At 42.0% G+C, this 14,951-nt stretch overlaps 1 protein-coding gene across 1 annotated transcript in view; it reads left to right on the forward strand.

Annotated features, from left to right (window-relative positions):
• TJP2 (tight junction protein 2) overlaps window positions 1–11,005 on the forward strand; it is a 60,630-nt gene extending 49,625 nt beyond the window's left edge. The window contains exons 18-23 of the mRNA XM_081930846.1: window positions 1,934–2,034; window positions 2,615–2,827; window positions 3,210–3,320; window positions 3,639–3,974; window positions 4,633–4,712; window positions 10,162–11,005. Coding sequence (XP_081786972.1) covers window positions 1,934–2,034; window positions 2,615–2,827; window positions 3,210–3,320; window positions 3,639–3,974; window positions 4,633–4,712; window positions 10,162–10,327 — 1,007 coding nt within the window. The 3' untranslated portion in view covers window positions 10,328–11,005. The remainder of the gene's footprint in view (window positions 1–1,933; window positions 2,035–2,614; window positions 2,828–3,209; window positions 3,321–3,638; window positions 3,975–4,632; window positions 4,713–10,161) is intronic.
• The last annotated feature ends 3,946 nt before the right edge of the window (window positions 11,006–14,951 follow it).

Consider the following 14,951-nt stretch of genomic DNA (forward strand, 5'->3'; position numbering starts at 1 on the left):
CATAGTTCCAGTTACAGATAGGTAGCCGTGTTGGTCTGCCATAGTCAAAACAAAACAAAATTCCTTCCAGTAGCACCTTAAAGACCACACACACATATGCACATGAAAGCTCAGACCAAGAACTAACTTAGTTGGTCTTTAAGGTGCTACTGGAAGGAATTTTTTTTTTGTTTTGATTGCGACATTGTCGTGCTAGATGCCCTGGTTTTCCACAGACAAAGCAACGCCTCGTGTCTCTTCCTCTCCCTGCATTTCCTCTTACCATGGAAGAGGTAGTAACTGGGAGGGGTCTGGCTGCCCCCAATTCCATGGGCTCTGGCCGCTCTTGTCCTGGCACGTTGCCCGCTCTGCTCTCTATACTTTCAATAATATTGTTTTCCCGCCACCGTGGTCTCCATTGTTCCTTCTTTTCACTAGCCCTCCGTTCCACGCGTAGGCTCAATTGCAGGCACGTTCAGACCAGAGAGTCCAAGGAACTAGGTTCTGGCATTTGGGCCAATTGGTCTAAAATCTTATTATTCAGTCCTTCCCTAAAAAGGGCTGCAACTGTTGGGGAATTCAGATCCCATTTTAATTTCTGCACCAGCAAACTAAAGTTGGACCAATAAACTCCCACAGTGTCTTTTCCTTGTCTCATTCTCAACAGCTGCCTAGCTGTGGTTACTTCATGCGCAGGGTCTAAGAAAATCGCGTCTAGATACTGCAGAAAAATTTGTAGATTTCCTAGGGCGGCATCCCTCCGAGATATTAGGGGTATAACACAGTCCTTAGCCCTCCCTTCCAAGAAATTAATCACATAAGCAACCTTCTCTTGCTCAGATTGAAATTCTTTATCCTTTACCTCAATTATGTAAGAAATTTCTGTCTTGAAAGCCATGTATTCAGAGCTTTCTCCCTTGAAGCTACGTGGACGTACACTAAATGTTTTACTCACTCTATCTCCACACGTCGCTTGCAGCATGGTTCTATGTTCTCCCAATGCTGCTGATAGTACGTCGACTTGACTTTTCAACTGTAAGTTCTGTTGCCATAAGTCCTGTAATGTTAGCTGGAGCGCTGGGGTTTCTCCTTGCCCAACTGGCGCCTCAGCTCCCTCCATTTTGGCTTCTCCTTCTTACTTATAGTGAAGAGGCGCAGAGCAGAAGGTATTCTGTCAGGCCTGGTCGTTGTCCTCTTCAGATCACCACACAAACGCTTCTTGTTCTTCTATAACTTTTTATTGCGTATTAACAAAACAATCTTATAAACGGTTCTTAAATATCATTCCTCAGAGTCATTTCTTTCAGTTACCTTCTGAGCTCTGCTTCTCCGTGACCAGCCACCCTCAAAATGGCGAAGGCGCCCTTCCCTTCGCTTTCCCCTCTTTTTTCTACCCTCCTGGCTAGAGCTGGCCTGTATCTCCCCTCCTCCCAATCTGAGCTAGAACTGAACCCTTGCCTTTCCTGGGAACAGCCGGTCCCTTCCTGTTGTTCCTCTTGCTCCCTTCTATTAGCTTCACTGCTCTCTTCCCCCCCTTGGGGAATGCTTCTAACTCTACCCTGACAGCCCACCACATTAAATACATAACTGGTAGAATCTGTTGCTCCATCTTTCCAGTAGATAGCAGAATATACAATCATGTTTACAAAATATTTTAAAGATGCTATAAAAAACAGTTCCTTCTGAAATCAGGATAAGAAGCAATGCTTTGAAGTGATAGGAAAATAAAAAATAGTCTTAGCATTCTCATCAGTTAAAAGCAACAGCAGCAAAGCTTATTAATGATTTCTTCGGGAGTCTGGAATAACTATATAATCAGTGGAGAACATTAACACTATGGAGTGTTATATGGAGTGTTTCCATTGTTTTGAAAATGACTGAAGTAATATAGTGTCGTGTATGAGACTAATGCTTTGAAAATATAACCATTTTTTATTTTAAAAAATATCTGCAGCTACTATTGATCTAAATTCAGCCAATGATGGTTGGTACGGCAGCCTAAAAGATACTATTCAGCAACAACAAGGCGAAGCCGTGTGGGTCTCCGAAGGAAAGGTAGGTGGTCATAAGAATGTAGCAGCCCTTTTGGGTAAGGCCAGCATCTTGTTCTCACAGTGGCCAATCAGATGCCCATCGAAAGCTCATAAGCAGGACCTGAGCACAAGAGCAGCCCTCTCCCCTCCTGTACCTCCCAGCAACAGGAATTCAGAAGGAGACTGCAACCAAGATTGCAGGCAGAGTACAGGCATCCCCCCACTTCTACACAATTGACTCTTCTGCACAATGTTTTATCGTGTTTTTAATATTCTGTTGGGAGCCGTGCAGAGTGGCTGGGGAAACCCAGCCAGATGGGCAGGGTATAAATAATAAAATTATTATTGTTGTTGTTTTGTTATTATTATTATTAACTGGGGGGAAATGGCAAAAAACTTTGCCAGTGAGAATTGTAACCTAATGAAAACTTCCAGTATCTCATGTTGCTATTAGTAGTGAAAATGGAGTGCTATCATTGCTTTTAATGGTACATGGTAGTCCCATCTATTGAAGCTACTTTATACTGTGTCTTACTGTGTTACATAATGTGAGCCCTGATGTGACAAGGAGAGCATAACCTCTTCACAAAATCCCTTTACAGCTGGAAGGAATGGATGATGACCTGGAAGACCGTATGTCATACTTAACTGCGATGGGCGCTGACTATCTGAGCTGTGACAGCCGACTGGTCAGTGACATGGAAGACACCGATGGAGAAGGCGGGGCTTACACAGACAACGAGCTTGATGAGCCAATCAACGAGCCCAGAGTTTCCTCCATTAGTCGGTCCTCCGAGCCCGTGCAGCAAGAGGAGGTGAGAGATCCAGAAGAAGACTGCTGTTTTTCTCTCAGAGCATTAGGTGGTAAAACATTGACAACACATGCTCACTGAAGTGATGTGGGTGGGAAATTCAGTGGCATTTTGAGTTGTTGGTGTCTATTGTGTGCACTCCTATGTAGAAAGGAAGATGTTTTATTGCTCTAACAAGGGGGGGGGGCGGTTCCCTGCTTCAAATTACCTTGTGGTAAAATGGCTGTACTGTACAAGAGCAGTGCTGCTGGTGAATTATATTTAAAGGAAGAAAAAAACAGAAAACAAAACACTTTTCCCAGCAGTTGCAGACTGTAACTATGCCTCCCACAAGTCAAGAACTGCGTGACTGTATGCATAATAAGCTACTATTACTTGTCCATAGAGTTTAAGGAAATCCAGCCCAGAACCAAGAACTCAAATGAGAAGAGCTGGTAGCAGGGAAGTTCTGAGGGATCCCAGCCCACCTCCAGCATTCAAGCCTGAACCCCCAAAGGTAATTGGAGAGGAAGAGAACAACTAACTGGGGTCGAGTGTTGCATTTGCTAATAAGGGTTACTTACTAAGAGCATTTTCCTCAGAAGGCCTCTCAACATTCCCTGCTTGATTCACAGCTCCACATTTTCATCTTAGTTAAACTTTTTCCCAGTGTGGTGCCTCAACTACCTGTTTTTCCTTAGCTCAAAATATCAGTAACCAGTTTAGGCTTTACAAACTATATTAACCAGTTTCTCATGGCTGATCATTTCCAGACCAAAACTGCTACTTCTATGTAAATACTAATGCTGTACTGGCTGTTGCCTTATGCTTTCAGGGTAAACTGCAAAACAGAGAAGATCCCTATGATATCCCTAAGAATTACGAAGCCAGAACAGGCAGCCCTAATGCTGCTAGCAGTGAAACTTATGGAGTACCAATGAAAGTGGCCCCTCCCCCAATAGCCATCAAACCTACTTTTGGGCGCCCCATATTGAAATCCTCTCAGCCACCTGTCCCATCAATGGAAGTGGAGGAGAAATCGGAGGAGGGGATAGAAGAACCAGGGAACACACCAAAATCTGTGCTGGGGAAAGTTAAAATTTTTGAGAAAATGGACCACAAAGCAAGACTTCAACGAATGCAAGAACTACAAGAAGCACAAAATGCCAGGGTATGAAGTGAACCACAAACTGATTTTTTGCATTTGTGTCTGTTTTAGAAATTATTGCCACTCAAACTATTGAAACATCATAAAAACAGTGGATTAGATCTAGAGATCCTGTGAGCAGAGGATTGTACCCAATGCTAGTACATCACAGAGTAGACCTGTTGAAATTAATAGAAATGGCTATCTTCATTCATTTACTCTGAGAAGAAGTTAGTTGGCTACAAGCCACAGTTCCATTTGCAGAAAGAGTAATAGAGGTGATTTTGGCTGATTCCCCTTGACTATCTGCTATCTGCTATGGGGTTGAAGACTCTCCAGAAGAGTGGAGCTGGAGATTGCTGAGGAGAAGGATGAACTGGAGCAAACGGCCTCTCCTTCTGTCAGCGGCAAACTCTAGGGCACAGCCACTTGTGGGAAGGCTAGGCTGATTCATTGGTAAAGAGAGAAATATTTTAATCTTTCCCAATAACAAGTAGGATTTTGGGTACTAGTAGCAGTGTACTAATAGCTTTATTCTCTGCTGCTTTGTATGCATTTTGAATACTGTGACAATCTGTAAATTGGGGAAATGGAACTTGTTATCATGTCACAGTTACATTGGGTTTAGTCACCCATTAAGGGAAACTTAAAAATGTTTTGATTATACACTCTCCTTTTACAGGTGGAAATAGCTCAGAGACACCCAGACATTTATGCTGTCCCAATCAAGACACAAAAACCAGACTGGACCCAGGCTGCCAGGTAAAATGTTGCATGTTCAGGTATATGTTCAATATATCTCAAGCCTGTTCTTCATCATTACTAATCCCAAAGTGGATTACAATAAAATAATGGAATTATTTGTGAATGTTACTGGCTTTGTGTCTTTGGGTTATGGATTCAGTTATGATAGAGGTCTACAAGCTGGCAAAATTTACTTGCTGCCAAAAATAATAACTGATATACCGTATTTTTCGCACCATAGGACGCGGTTTTTCTGTCTTAAAGGGGGAAAGTCTGTGCGTCCTATGGAGCGAATGCAGGGGGGGGAGGCAGGCAGGAAAAGCCCCCAAGAGCCACCCAAGCTTCGTGCGGCTCTTGCGAGCTTTTCCCCAGGAGGGAGAAGGGACTGACGCGGTCAGTCAGTCCCTTCTCCCTCCTCTAGAAAAGCCTTGCGCAATCTCTCCAGCCGCGGGGAGGCTACACAAGGCTAAAGAGGAAGCCCGGCAGCGAGTGCGATCCATCCCCTCGCTGCCTGGGCTTCCTCCTTAGCCTTGCGCCTCTCCAGTCGCGGGAGACTGCGCAAGGCTAAAGAAGCCAACTTTTTAAAAATCTCTCTATCTCTACCTCTTTTTCTTTTTTCGTCCTTTCTCCACCCCCTTCTTTTCCTCTGGATCAGTGTTTTTATCTAGATTAAAGTTTTAGTTGGGGGGGGGATATTATAAAAAAGGAAACTTTGCAGCTTTTATTTTAGTATACAATAAAAACAGATTAAACAAAACACAAAAGAAGGAAATAGAAGAAGAAGAGAAAAAGGAAAGCCATTTACCAGAGGTAGATCTTAACCCTTGCCTCACCTGGGAGCTTCTCTGGGCAGGAATTCCCTCGGCTTAAGTGGGGTGGGGGGAGAGTGGCAAGTAGGGGGGTACCTACCTAGCCACTGAAGCTGCATGTCTCTCCAATGAAAATTGGGAGTGGGCATTGTGTGAAGTGGCTGTGGATCTCCTGCTGAAGACGTGTAGGACTGTATAGAGTTGGGAGGGCCACCCGAGGGTCATCTAGCCCAGCCCCCTCACAATGTAGGAATTACAGCTAAAGAACGCCAGGCAGATGGTCCCCCAACTGCTGCTTAAAAGCCTCCAGTGGTGGAGACCCCCAACACCTTCCAAGGTCATAGAATTGCAGAGTTGGAAGGGAACCCCAGGAGTCATCTAGTCCAGCCCCGGTGGACAGCAGGCACGATCCATCCCGTTGTGCAAGGCTAAAGATGCTGCTTAAGGCTAAAGAGGAAGCTAAGGCAGTGAGCGGGATGGATCGCGCTCGCTGCCTTGTCTTCTTCTTTAGCTGCGCTGGAGAGGTTTAGCTCCTGGCTGGAGACGTTGAGCGGCTATGGATCCCGCTCGCTGTCTTGGCTTCTTTGCTCTTTGGGGCTGGGGGGGGACCCAGGCTTCCCCCGCAGCCCCGAGAAGCTCTGGGAGAAGCGGACAGGCTGCACGCAGCCTGTCCATTGCTCTTTGGGGCTGGGGGGGGTAATATTTTTTCCCCTTGATTTCCCCCTCTAAAAAGTAGGTGCGTCCTGTGGTCCGGTGCGTCCAATAGAGCGAAAAATACGGTACATCTACAAGTAACTAAGTTTATTACCTTTTCAGACTGCTCAGTGCCAGAATTGCTCCTCTTTCCTATTGCTCATTGTGGTTCTGAATGGAATCCTGTCTGCATCCATCACCAGCCACTTGCCCTTACTTTAAAAGCTGCCCACAGCCCTTCCTCCATCTTAACTTGTTTCTTCTTATATTCTTGGCTGTGACCTCCTGCCCTTAGCCAACCAAAGATCTTCTGCTTCCTTAACTGGCTCCACCATTCCACTTTGCTGGTCCCTAGACATGGAAGTACTCCCCCCGTGTTCATGGTGTCGCCACCACCCCTTTCTCTACATCCTTCCTCAAAACTCTTTTTTTCCTTCAATTTTTTTATTGATTTTCCACAAAAATTATAAACACACAAATAAAAAAAAACCATAAATCCTAACCTTATTAAAATTAATCTTATTAACATTGTTAAGCAATTTCCATGTATCCCCTTGCTTGAATTTCAGTGTATATCATTTTAACGGTTTTCCAAAAACAAAATTCTTATAAAATTAACTTAATCACTTAACATCTTTCTTTCTTTCTTTCTTTCTTTCCAATTTAGCATTAAACATATTATTTCATCGCATTACATATTTCACTCCTAAGCCTATCTGGTATTTGCAAACATTTCCAATTAAGTTAACTTAACATATTTAACTACATAGTCTTTAAATTTCGACCATTCTTGCTGATACTCCTCCTCCTTCTGATCGCGAACTATTCCAGTCAGGTTAGCCTGTTAGCCAATATATTTGCAAAAATTTTATAATCCACATTGAGTAGGGAGATTGGTTTTTAAGATTGGATCTATCTTGACCCTGTTTAGGAATCAGAGTAATATACGCTTCCTTCCAGGTTTCAGGTGCTTTGCCCCCTCGCAGAATTAAATTGGTTACTTCTACCAGTGGTTGAATAAGCCAATCTTTCAATGTCTTATAGTATTTCGCTGATAGACCATCAGGTCCCGGTGTCTTGCCAAGTTGCACTGAATTTATTGCCTCTTCAACTTCCTGTCTTATAATTAAACCTTTTAGTAGGATCTTTTTATCATCCGGAATTTGCTGCAAACCATTAATCTTGATAAATTGCTCAATTTTTGCCAAATCTTTATGTTTTTTACACAGCTGTTTGTAGTATTTGTAAAAACATTTTATGTCTTGCAGGATTCTCTACAGATTTTCCTTCTTTTACTATGTTGGTGATAGTACTTTGCTTTTGTCTCTTGTTTAACTGCCAGGCTAATAATTTCCCACATTTATTTGCAGATTCAAAATTTCTTTGTCTCATCCTTCTTATCTTCCATTCTATTTCTTAATTTACTAACTGTGAATATTGAATCTGTAAAGCCTTAATTTCTTTTTGTATCTGCAGATTCTTTGGGTTTCCTCTAAGCATCTTCTCTTTATCTTTCAATTGCTCCATAATTTTATCTTTTCTCTCATTCTGTGACTTTCTCCTGATGAAATTTTGCTGTATCAGAAATCCTCTCATCACTGCTTTGCTGGCATCCCAAATAACCCTAGTTTCCGTTCCCTGATTCATATTAAGTTCAAAATAATCTTTTTGGGTTTTGGGGCTTTATTCACAATTGAAGTACTTCTCAACAAATCATCATTCATTCTCCATCTGAAGGAACCCTCTACAAACATTTTCAGGTCCATAAAAATTGCATTATGATCGGAGCAAGTTTTAGGGCAAATTTCCGTTTTCAATACTTTAGAAACCAAGTCTCTGGATCGATTCTCAAAAATGATTGGTTTGCATCTGAGAAAAAAGTGAAGTCTTTTTCAGTTGGATTTCTAACTCTCCGTATGTCTGACAAATCAAATTTGTCAGTTATATTTTAAAAAAGTCTTAGGTAATCTGCCAGTATTCAAATTCTTTTGTCTCTGAGTCCTATCCATCAAAGTAGATGCAACTCCATTCAAGTCTCCCATTAAAAATAATTTATAATCCAAGTGTTGTTTCCAAGTTCTTAAAGAATTCTGCTTTGTCATCATTAGGTGTGTAGATTCCTAGTAATATTTTTCGCCTTGTGCTATAATTTCCACTGCTGTGTATGTTCCCTCCTCATCTTTAAAAATCAATTTTGGATTCCATTTTTCCTTTATATAAAAAAACCACTCCTCTTTTTTTTCACTTTGTCCGAGGAAATGAATTCTTGTCCAAGTCTTTTATTTATTAAAAATTTTCTATGTAATCTCATGATATGGGTTTCCTATAAACAAATTGCATCCAAATTCTGTTTTTCCAATACATGAAAAACCTGTCTTCTTTTCTGAAGTGAATTTAAACCATTGATGTTCCAATAATAGATTCTCAAAGCCATGATTAAAAACTGGCTGAGAAAATTCTTAAATGTTTTTTGACATTTAAAATCAGTTCTGAAGAAAGAAGACACTTTCCCCCAGTTTAGAATGTTTCAGGGCAGCCACAGGATACAAAGTAACAAAGTCAGTAGGAATGGAGATTAAATGTTTCTTCGTCCATTGAGATTAAATGTTTCCTCCCAGAAGGTCTGCTGCAAAATGAAGGAGCCCAATTGTTGTTTAACACAGTCTTGCAGGGATTGTAGGCTTTTAAATCTTTTTTCCCCCTCTTCCCCCTACTTCAAAGCGCTGGGGCTCTTTTAGCCGAAAGAGCTCCCGACTGCCATTACCGTGCCATCCCTCTTTTGATTAATGTTGACTTTGGCCAGTAGCAGAGCTTGAGGTAGAGCAGAGCCACAGAGCCTCCCTCTCAAGACTGGGGTCACTGCTGCTCACCTGAACAGTGGTGGTGGTGGAAGGTGGAGGCCATTTGACACAGATGCACTGACGGGAACCATGCAGTGGTGAGGCTTCTCCTACTCATTCAGTTGTGTGGTATTAACCCAGTCCCAGTCCCATGTAGGGAAGCCGCAGCAAAACTGGAATAAAGAGGGTGGCTTATCAGCTCTACCACAACTGTGTAACACTGTAAAATGTCATGCACACAGAAGGACTAAATAAATAAGTAAAACAACACAACAGTATGTTACCTTAACTAATTTTAATACTGATAACTCCAGAGGAAAAAAGATTCTGATAGTATGACAGAGAAAGAAGAGGACGGCTGGACTGACTGTTGTTCATAGTAACCGAAATGTACAAGTTGACACATGCACAACGGCAGTCCTTTGCACACTGCTCTGGAAGCTTTGTTGAACACAGTGGGTCATTATTTCTGCATAGGATTGGGCTGTATATTTGCAGAGACCTAAAGGAGTGGGCGTATATGAAATGCTGAATTGTTTCTTAGTCAACACTGATTTAATGTTTGCAACCCGAAAGCTATTCCCTGTGCAAGTAGTAATGGCTTCAAGCTGTTGTCCAGGGCAACTGCCTGGATTCATGTTTGCCCCATGGCAGCAGTCCTGGGCAAGGCTGCCTGCTCCATTGGGCAGGACGGAGCAGCTCAGCTCAAGGAGTAGATGTAGGAGTCCTGTGAAATGGCAGTGAATGGTCAACCACTTACGAGCAAATGGACTGCTGATACAAAACAAATAATGTAAACAGTTGGCCTTTTTTTGTCACAATGGGATGTTGGATTGACTCTTAATTTTCCTCCTCATGTGCCAAAAGGTAAATGGGGCCCTGGCAGGCACCTGCTGGTCAGGTTCCAATTTTGCAGTAGGGAACTTTTAAACAGAACTGTTATTTGTGCAAAGCACAACGATGTGGAAGAGCACCATGCCAGCATTTTATATGGTGGGGATAAAGCTTGAAACAGCCTTGGAAGTAGTCATAAGACTGCTTTTAAACTGGTTATAGAGCTGCTTGAGACGCTTTCTTTCTGAGCACCAGCTGTATCTAAATTCACATAATGTGCTTTGATGTTAGTTCCAGACCTCCAGAGCCACAGAAAGCAGCAGGTAGACCTTACCTAGAAAAGCAAGGAAGTTACGGCAGCGATGCAGAAGAGGAGGACTATCGACGACAGCTAGCGGACAATTCTAAACGTGGATACTATGGACAAGCAGCTCGATACAGGGATACAGAATTATAGATTTCTTGGCTACCAGAACCATTGTATTGGGACACACCTGCATGGCCAAACTGAAGCCCTGGTAACTTTCAAAAAGTATATGTATATTTGGAGCTACTGATGAACTCAAGATGTATCTGCACACTGGAATGGCCAATATAAGTATTGGAGGGAGTGAATCACTGTTGCCTGAACACTGTGGCCTATTTTATAAAAGGACCAAAAAATTATTTTTAATATTTGCATTAATTCCTGGCATTTATGTCTTTTTAACTCACTCTCTTCTTTATTTACATTGCCTTTTTAACTATTGTTTTAATTATTGTGACATGCTGGAAGCATGATGAAAAACACAGTTTTAATGCAAGAAAAACAAAAAAGTGCCTTTCTAACAAAAACTGTCCTGAGCTGATCTCTGACATCTGATGCTTCTGCAAAGCCATCGTGTTTCTGTTGCCTAACTTTGTATGTTTCATGGCTAACATTTTCCCTTTGGATGTTATTTTTCTACTTTAAATAGATCAGCATAAAAATTTTCATAAGCAATTGCTGTACATACGAAAAGGTAACTTTGTTGGCTGCCTGCCACAAGGCAAGGATGCCCCAAAACTGAGAAAATTACGTAGAAAATAAATCAGATGATCTGTGTCTTAAACCTTTTTGTGAGTCATGAAATAATAAAGGGATATATTCTACAAACAGTTGCCTTTTTCCTTTCAAATTTCAAATTAAATATTTTAATAATGCCTTGAATATTGAGTTGTTTATTAATACCAGATGTTTGAATGGAATGAAGTCATTATTGAAGATATTCCTTATTTTGTTTTTTGTCTACAAAGCTTACTTTTTCATTATTTAGAGGTCTTGCAGAAGAATGTTAGGAAATTAAAAGTTGGCCTCTTCAAGTGGTGCAGTCCACGAGCAAGGGAAATACAAAGAGATCACAGTGGTGGTGTAATACCCATTTTTGTGCCAATCCCATCCATGCTATTACGGACAGTGTATTTCCTCTTGAACCTGTGTGCATCCTCCACAGTTCGGAAATGCTTTTCAGACAGAGTCAACTCTGCACCTGGTCAAGAGTGTGTTTTGGGGGGAGTATCTGTGCCTTTTGAAGAACTGTTGCAGCTGGAATGCTGTGAGGAGACAGGCAGGAGTTGGGGAATCTTCAGCCCTCTTGAGTGCAGGCAATCCGTGCTACTCTGTGGGGCTCTGTAAGGGAAAGCCATAGATCTGGCCTGTCAGCCACCTTGTTTTTTAAAGGATGCAAGTGAGATCTGCAAGAAAGCATTGCACTATATCTATTCCCTAAGGGAAGTGCTTGTGTTCATAACTGAAAAACTGGCAAAAGAGTTCAGGCTTCTGGTGAGGTGGGAAAGGGATAACAAAAAGTCTCCCCCCAGACTGCTGGGGGCATCTGGCTGAGGCATAGGACTCCCGGGCAGCCAGTGCAGGCTGATCAGACTAGCTGGGGGAGGGGAGGTGACTGTCCCCCATTGTCATAGGTAGATGACTCCTTGGTGAAATTTGGGTTGGCTGCAGAAACACAGCAGAGGCGGAGAAATTTTGGAGAAAATACAAAAAACAGGAGGTGCGAAGCCTTTGCCAGCGGGAGAGGGAGGAGGAATATCTGAGGATAAAGAGGGAAAATGAGGAAGAAGAAAAGGAACAAGACTCATAATTAGATATAATAAAAAATTAATAAATTAGAATGGTGAACTTAAAAATATTAACATGGAATGTAAATGGGCTGAACAGCAAAGTAAAAAGAAAAAAGATAGAACGTGTTACAGAAACAATTTAGATATTAATTTGCTTACAAGAAACACATGTAGCTAGGAGAGACAGGAGTCTTGATAAAAGAATTGGATTGACTTTGTAAATTTAGATAAAACAAAGAAGAGGGGTGGTATTATACATAAAACCCAAATTTGACCCGAAACAATTATTTGAGGATGAGAAGGGAAGAATGATTGCAGTACAGATAACAGCACAAGGTGAGAAAATAGTAATAGTTGGAATATATCCACCAAATGAGAAAAAGTTGGAATTTTACAAAACGTTAGAAGACAAAATATTTGAATATATGGATCAGAAGATAATAATCAGAGACACAAGTGGGGTAGTATCCCTAGAGATGGACAGGACAATTTAAAAAATGACTCAAGATCCGCTACGGCTCAGCGACGATCCATCGAGAAAAACCACGAGCAGAGTGAGCTCGTGGCCGTGGGACTCAGCGGGCACCTGGAGCGACCCCCGAAACGAAGAAGGGACCCCGTAAGGGGTTCCGGAAGCGCAGAGGGGAAGCGGTGCTGAGAGTTCATCGCTCTTTCTGCGGGAGCGAAGCCGCGCGGCTGCTGCCGATGAGCGCCGACCTTTCTTCCTCAACCATTGGATTCTAAATCATCTACTCGTGAGTAAGTGTTACTCTATTTTGGATTTACAAACTTAGAAATTCGGCTGAAAGCGGGAGACGAAAAAGAGGAAGTCCGTCTCCCGGCAAAGCTTACAGATCAAAGGCAAAGGAACTGACAGGCTGGAAGCAGTAGAAAAGGATTTTAAAAGTGGAAGTATTATGCGTCTGACAGAACTGAGGATTGAAATGAAAGGCAAGTTTTTTTATTATTATTAATTTACTCTACAGTGTGGAACCTTCTCCTTTGGTGGACTTTAAAGTTTAAAACCCAGCCTCGGGATGGCAGGGGAAAAGAATGTCTTTTGCGGATACAATTTATAAAATTGAAATAGATACATAGAGGCAACTCTGGATTACATAACTAAGTAACTGTATCCTGCGCCTAGGGAGGTGACATTTGTGGCAATTTTGGAAGGGCTCTGCTTGTGGAAAAAATGTTTTAAGGACTATTGGTAAACTATTTAGCCGCAGGAACTTTAATGGCGACCAAACTTTTTTCCTTCTCTCCTGAACTCCAATTGTACTCCCTCTAACTAAACTCCCTCTAGTGGAGACTGGGATTTACAACTTCTTGGGAACTACAGTAACTTTGTTTTGTCTCTCCGCTGTGGTTATCTACACTGAGGTCTGTCCTTCCCATGGAACATTGGACAGCTTGACCTTGACTCATAGACAGGTGGGGAATGAGTGGCCAACCGAAAACAAGATCTGCAAAAGCGAAAGCAGCAAAAGGCCAGCTTGTGCAAACAACTTTGACTTCCCAGTCACGTAGATCATCAGTTCCTGCTGTACTGAAGGGAACTGAACTTCCAACAGTAGCTGAATTGAAGGGAACTGAACCTTCAACAACAGCTGAACTAAAGGAAGCTGAACAACCAGCAATAGAGGATATGGCTGCAGGTGGATCTGATGTACTTCTGAAGGAAATGCTACAACAATTTGCAATTTTAAATAAGAAGGTTGATGACCAAACAGCAAAAATTGATTTAGCCACATCCTCCATTACAAAGCTATCTGAACAAGTGGCACAGCACTCACAAGCAATTGGGAATCTAAAAGACGCTACTTCTGAGAATCGGAAATTGGCCGAAGCTGCGAACGAAAAAGCCGACCAAGCAATTCAAAAAGTGGATGAATTGAAAGGAGAGGTAAGGCCACTACATAAGCACATCAGTGACCAGCAGGCCTACCTGTCTATGGTGGAATTGAGAAACCGGGAAAATAATTTAAGATTACGTTCTATCCCAGAGCTTGAAAAGGAAGATTTGACTGGTTTTTTGACAGTAGAATTTTCCAAATTCTGGGGAATAAAGGAGGACGAAGACTTTAAAATAACAACGGCATTTAGATTGGGAAGTGTCACCAGGAAGGACAGACCAAGAGACTGCCTGATTATCCTAAGGACCAAACAGGAGAGAGACAAAATACTTGACCTTCACTTTAATAAATCACTTGAGACCCAGGATAGAAGAGCGGAAATTTACAAGGATATACCAAAACAATTACTGGATCTCAGGGCCATCTATACTGACCTAGCAAGACTTTTGAGAGGCAACGGAATACCTTATAGGTGGGAGTTCCCACAAGGCCTATCTTTTAAATACAAAGGAAAGAAGGTTAGAATCAAGACAAAAGAGGACAACCAGAAGTTCCTGCACGACCACGGAGAGGATCTTCAGAAGGGAACAGCAGTTCCTTGGCCTCCGCCACAGCCTGGATTGGAACCAATACCATCTCCCTCGGACCCGGACAAAAAGGAGGACACCCCATAGAGAGCAACAACAGATTGATACAGGATGTCTCTGCAGCTGTACAGTTGGAATATTAATGGCGCAAATTCCCCGGAAAAACGAAAAAGGATTTTTCATATTTTGAAAAAGGAAAATTTGGATGTAATTTGCTTGCAAGAAACGCACGTGACTAGGCTCCACAGGAAAGTACTAATTAACAAAAGACTAGGCCAAGAATTTGTTTCATCAGACAAAGTAAAAAAGAGAGGCCTGGTGATCTACGTAAAGGAGAACCTAGCACCGAAATTTTTGTTTAAAGATGAGCAAGGGAGAATCTTGGCAATTGAAATACAATCTCAAGGAGAAAAAGTTTTGATATTAGGAATTTATGCACCAAATGAGGGGAAAGCAGAATTTTATAAGAAGCTACACGAGACATTACTGGACTATCTGGACTATTCGAACATCATTATGATGGGAGACATGAATGGGGTAG

The sequence above is a fragment of the Podarcis melisellensis genome (genome assembly GCF_964234715.1).
Source record: "Podarcis melisellensis genome assembly, chromosome: 11".
Lineage (NCBI taxonomy): Eukaryota > Metazoa > Chordata > Lepidosauria > Squamata > Lacertidae > Podarcis > Podarcis melisellensis.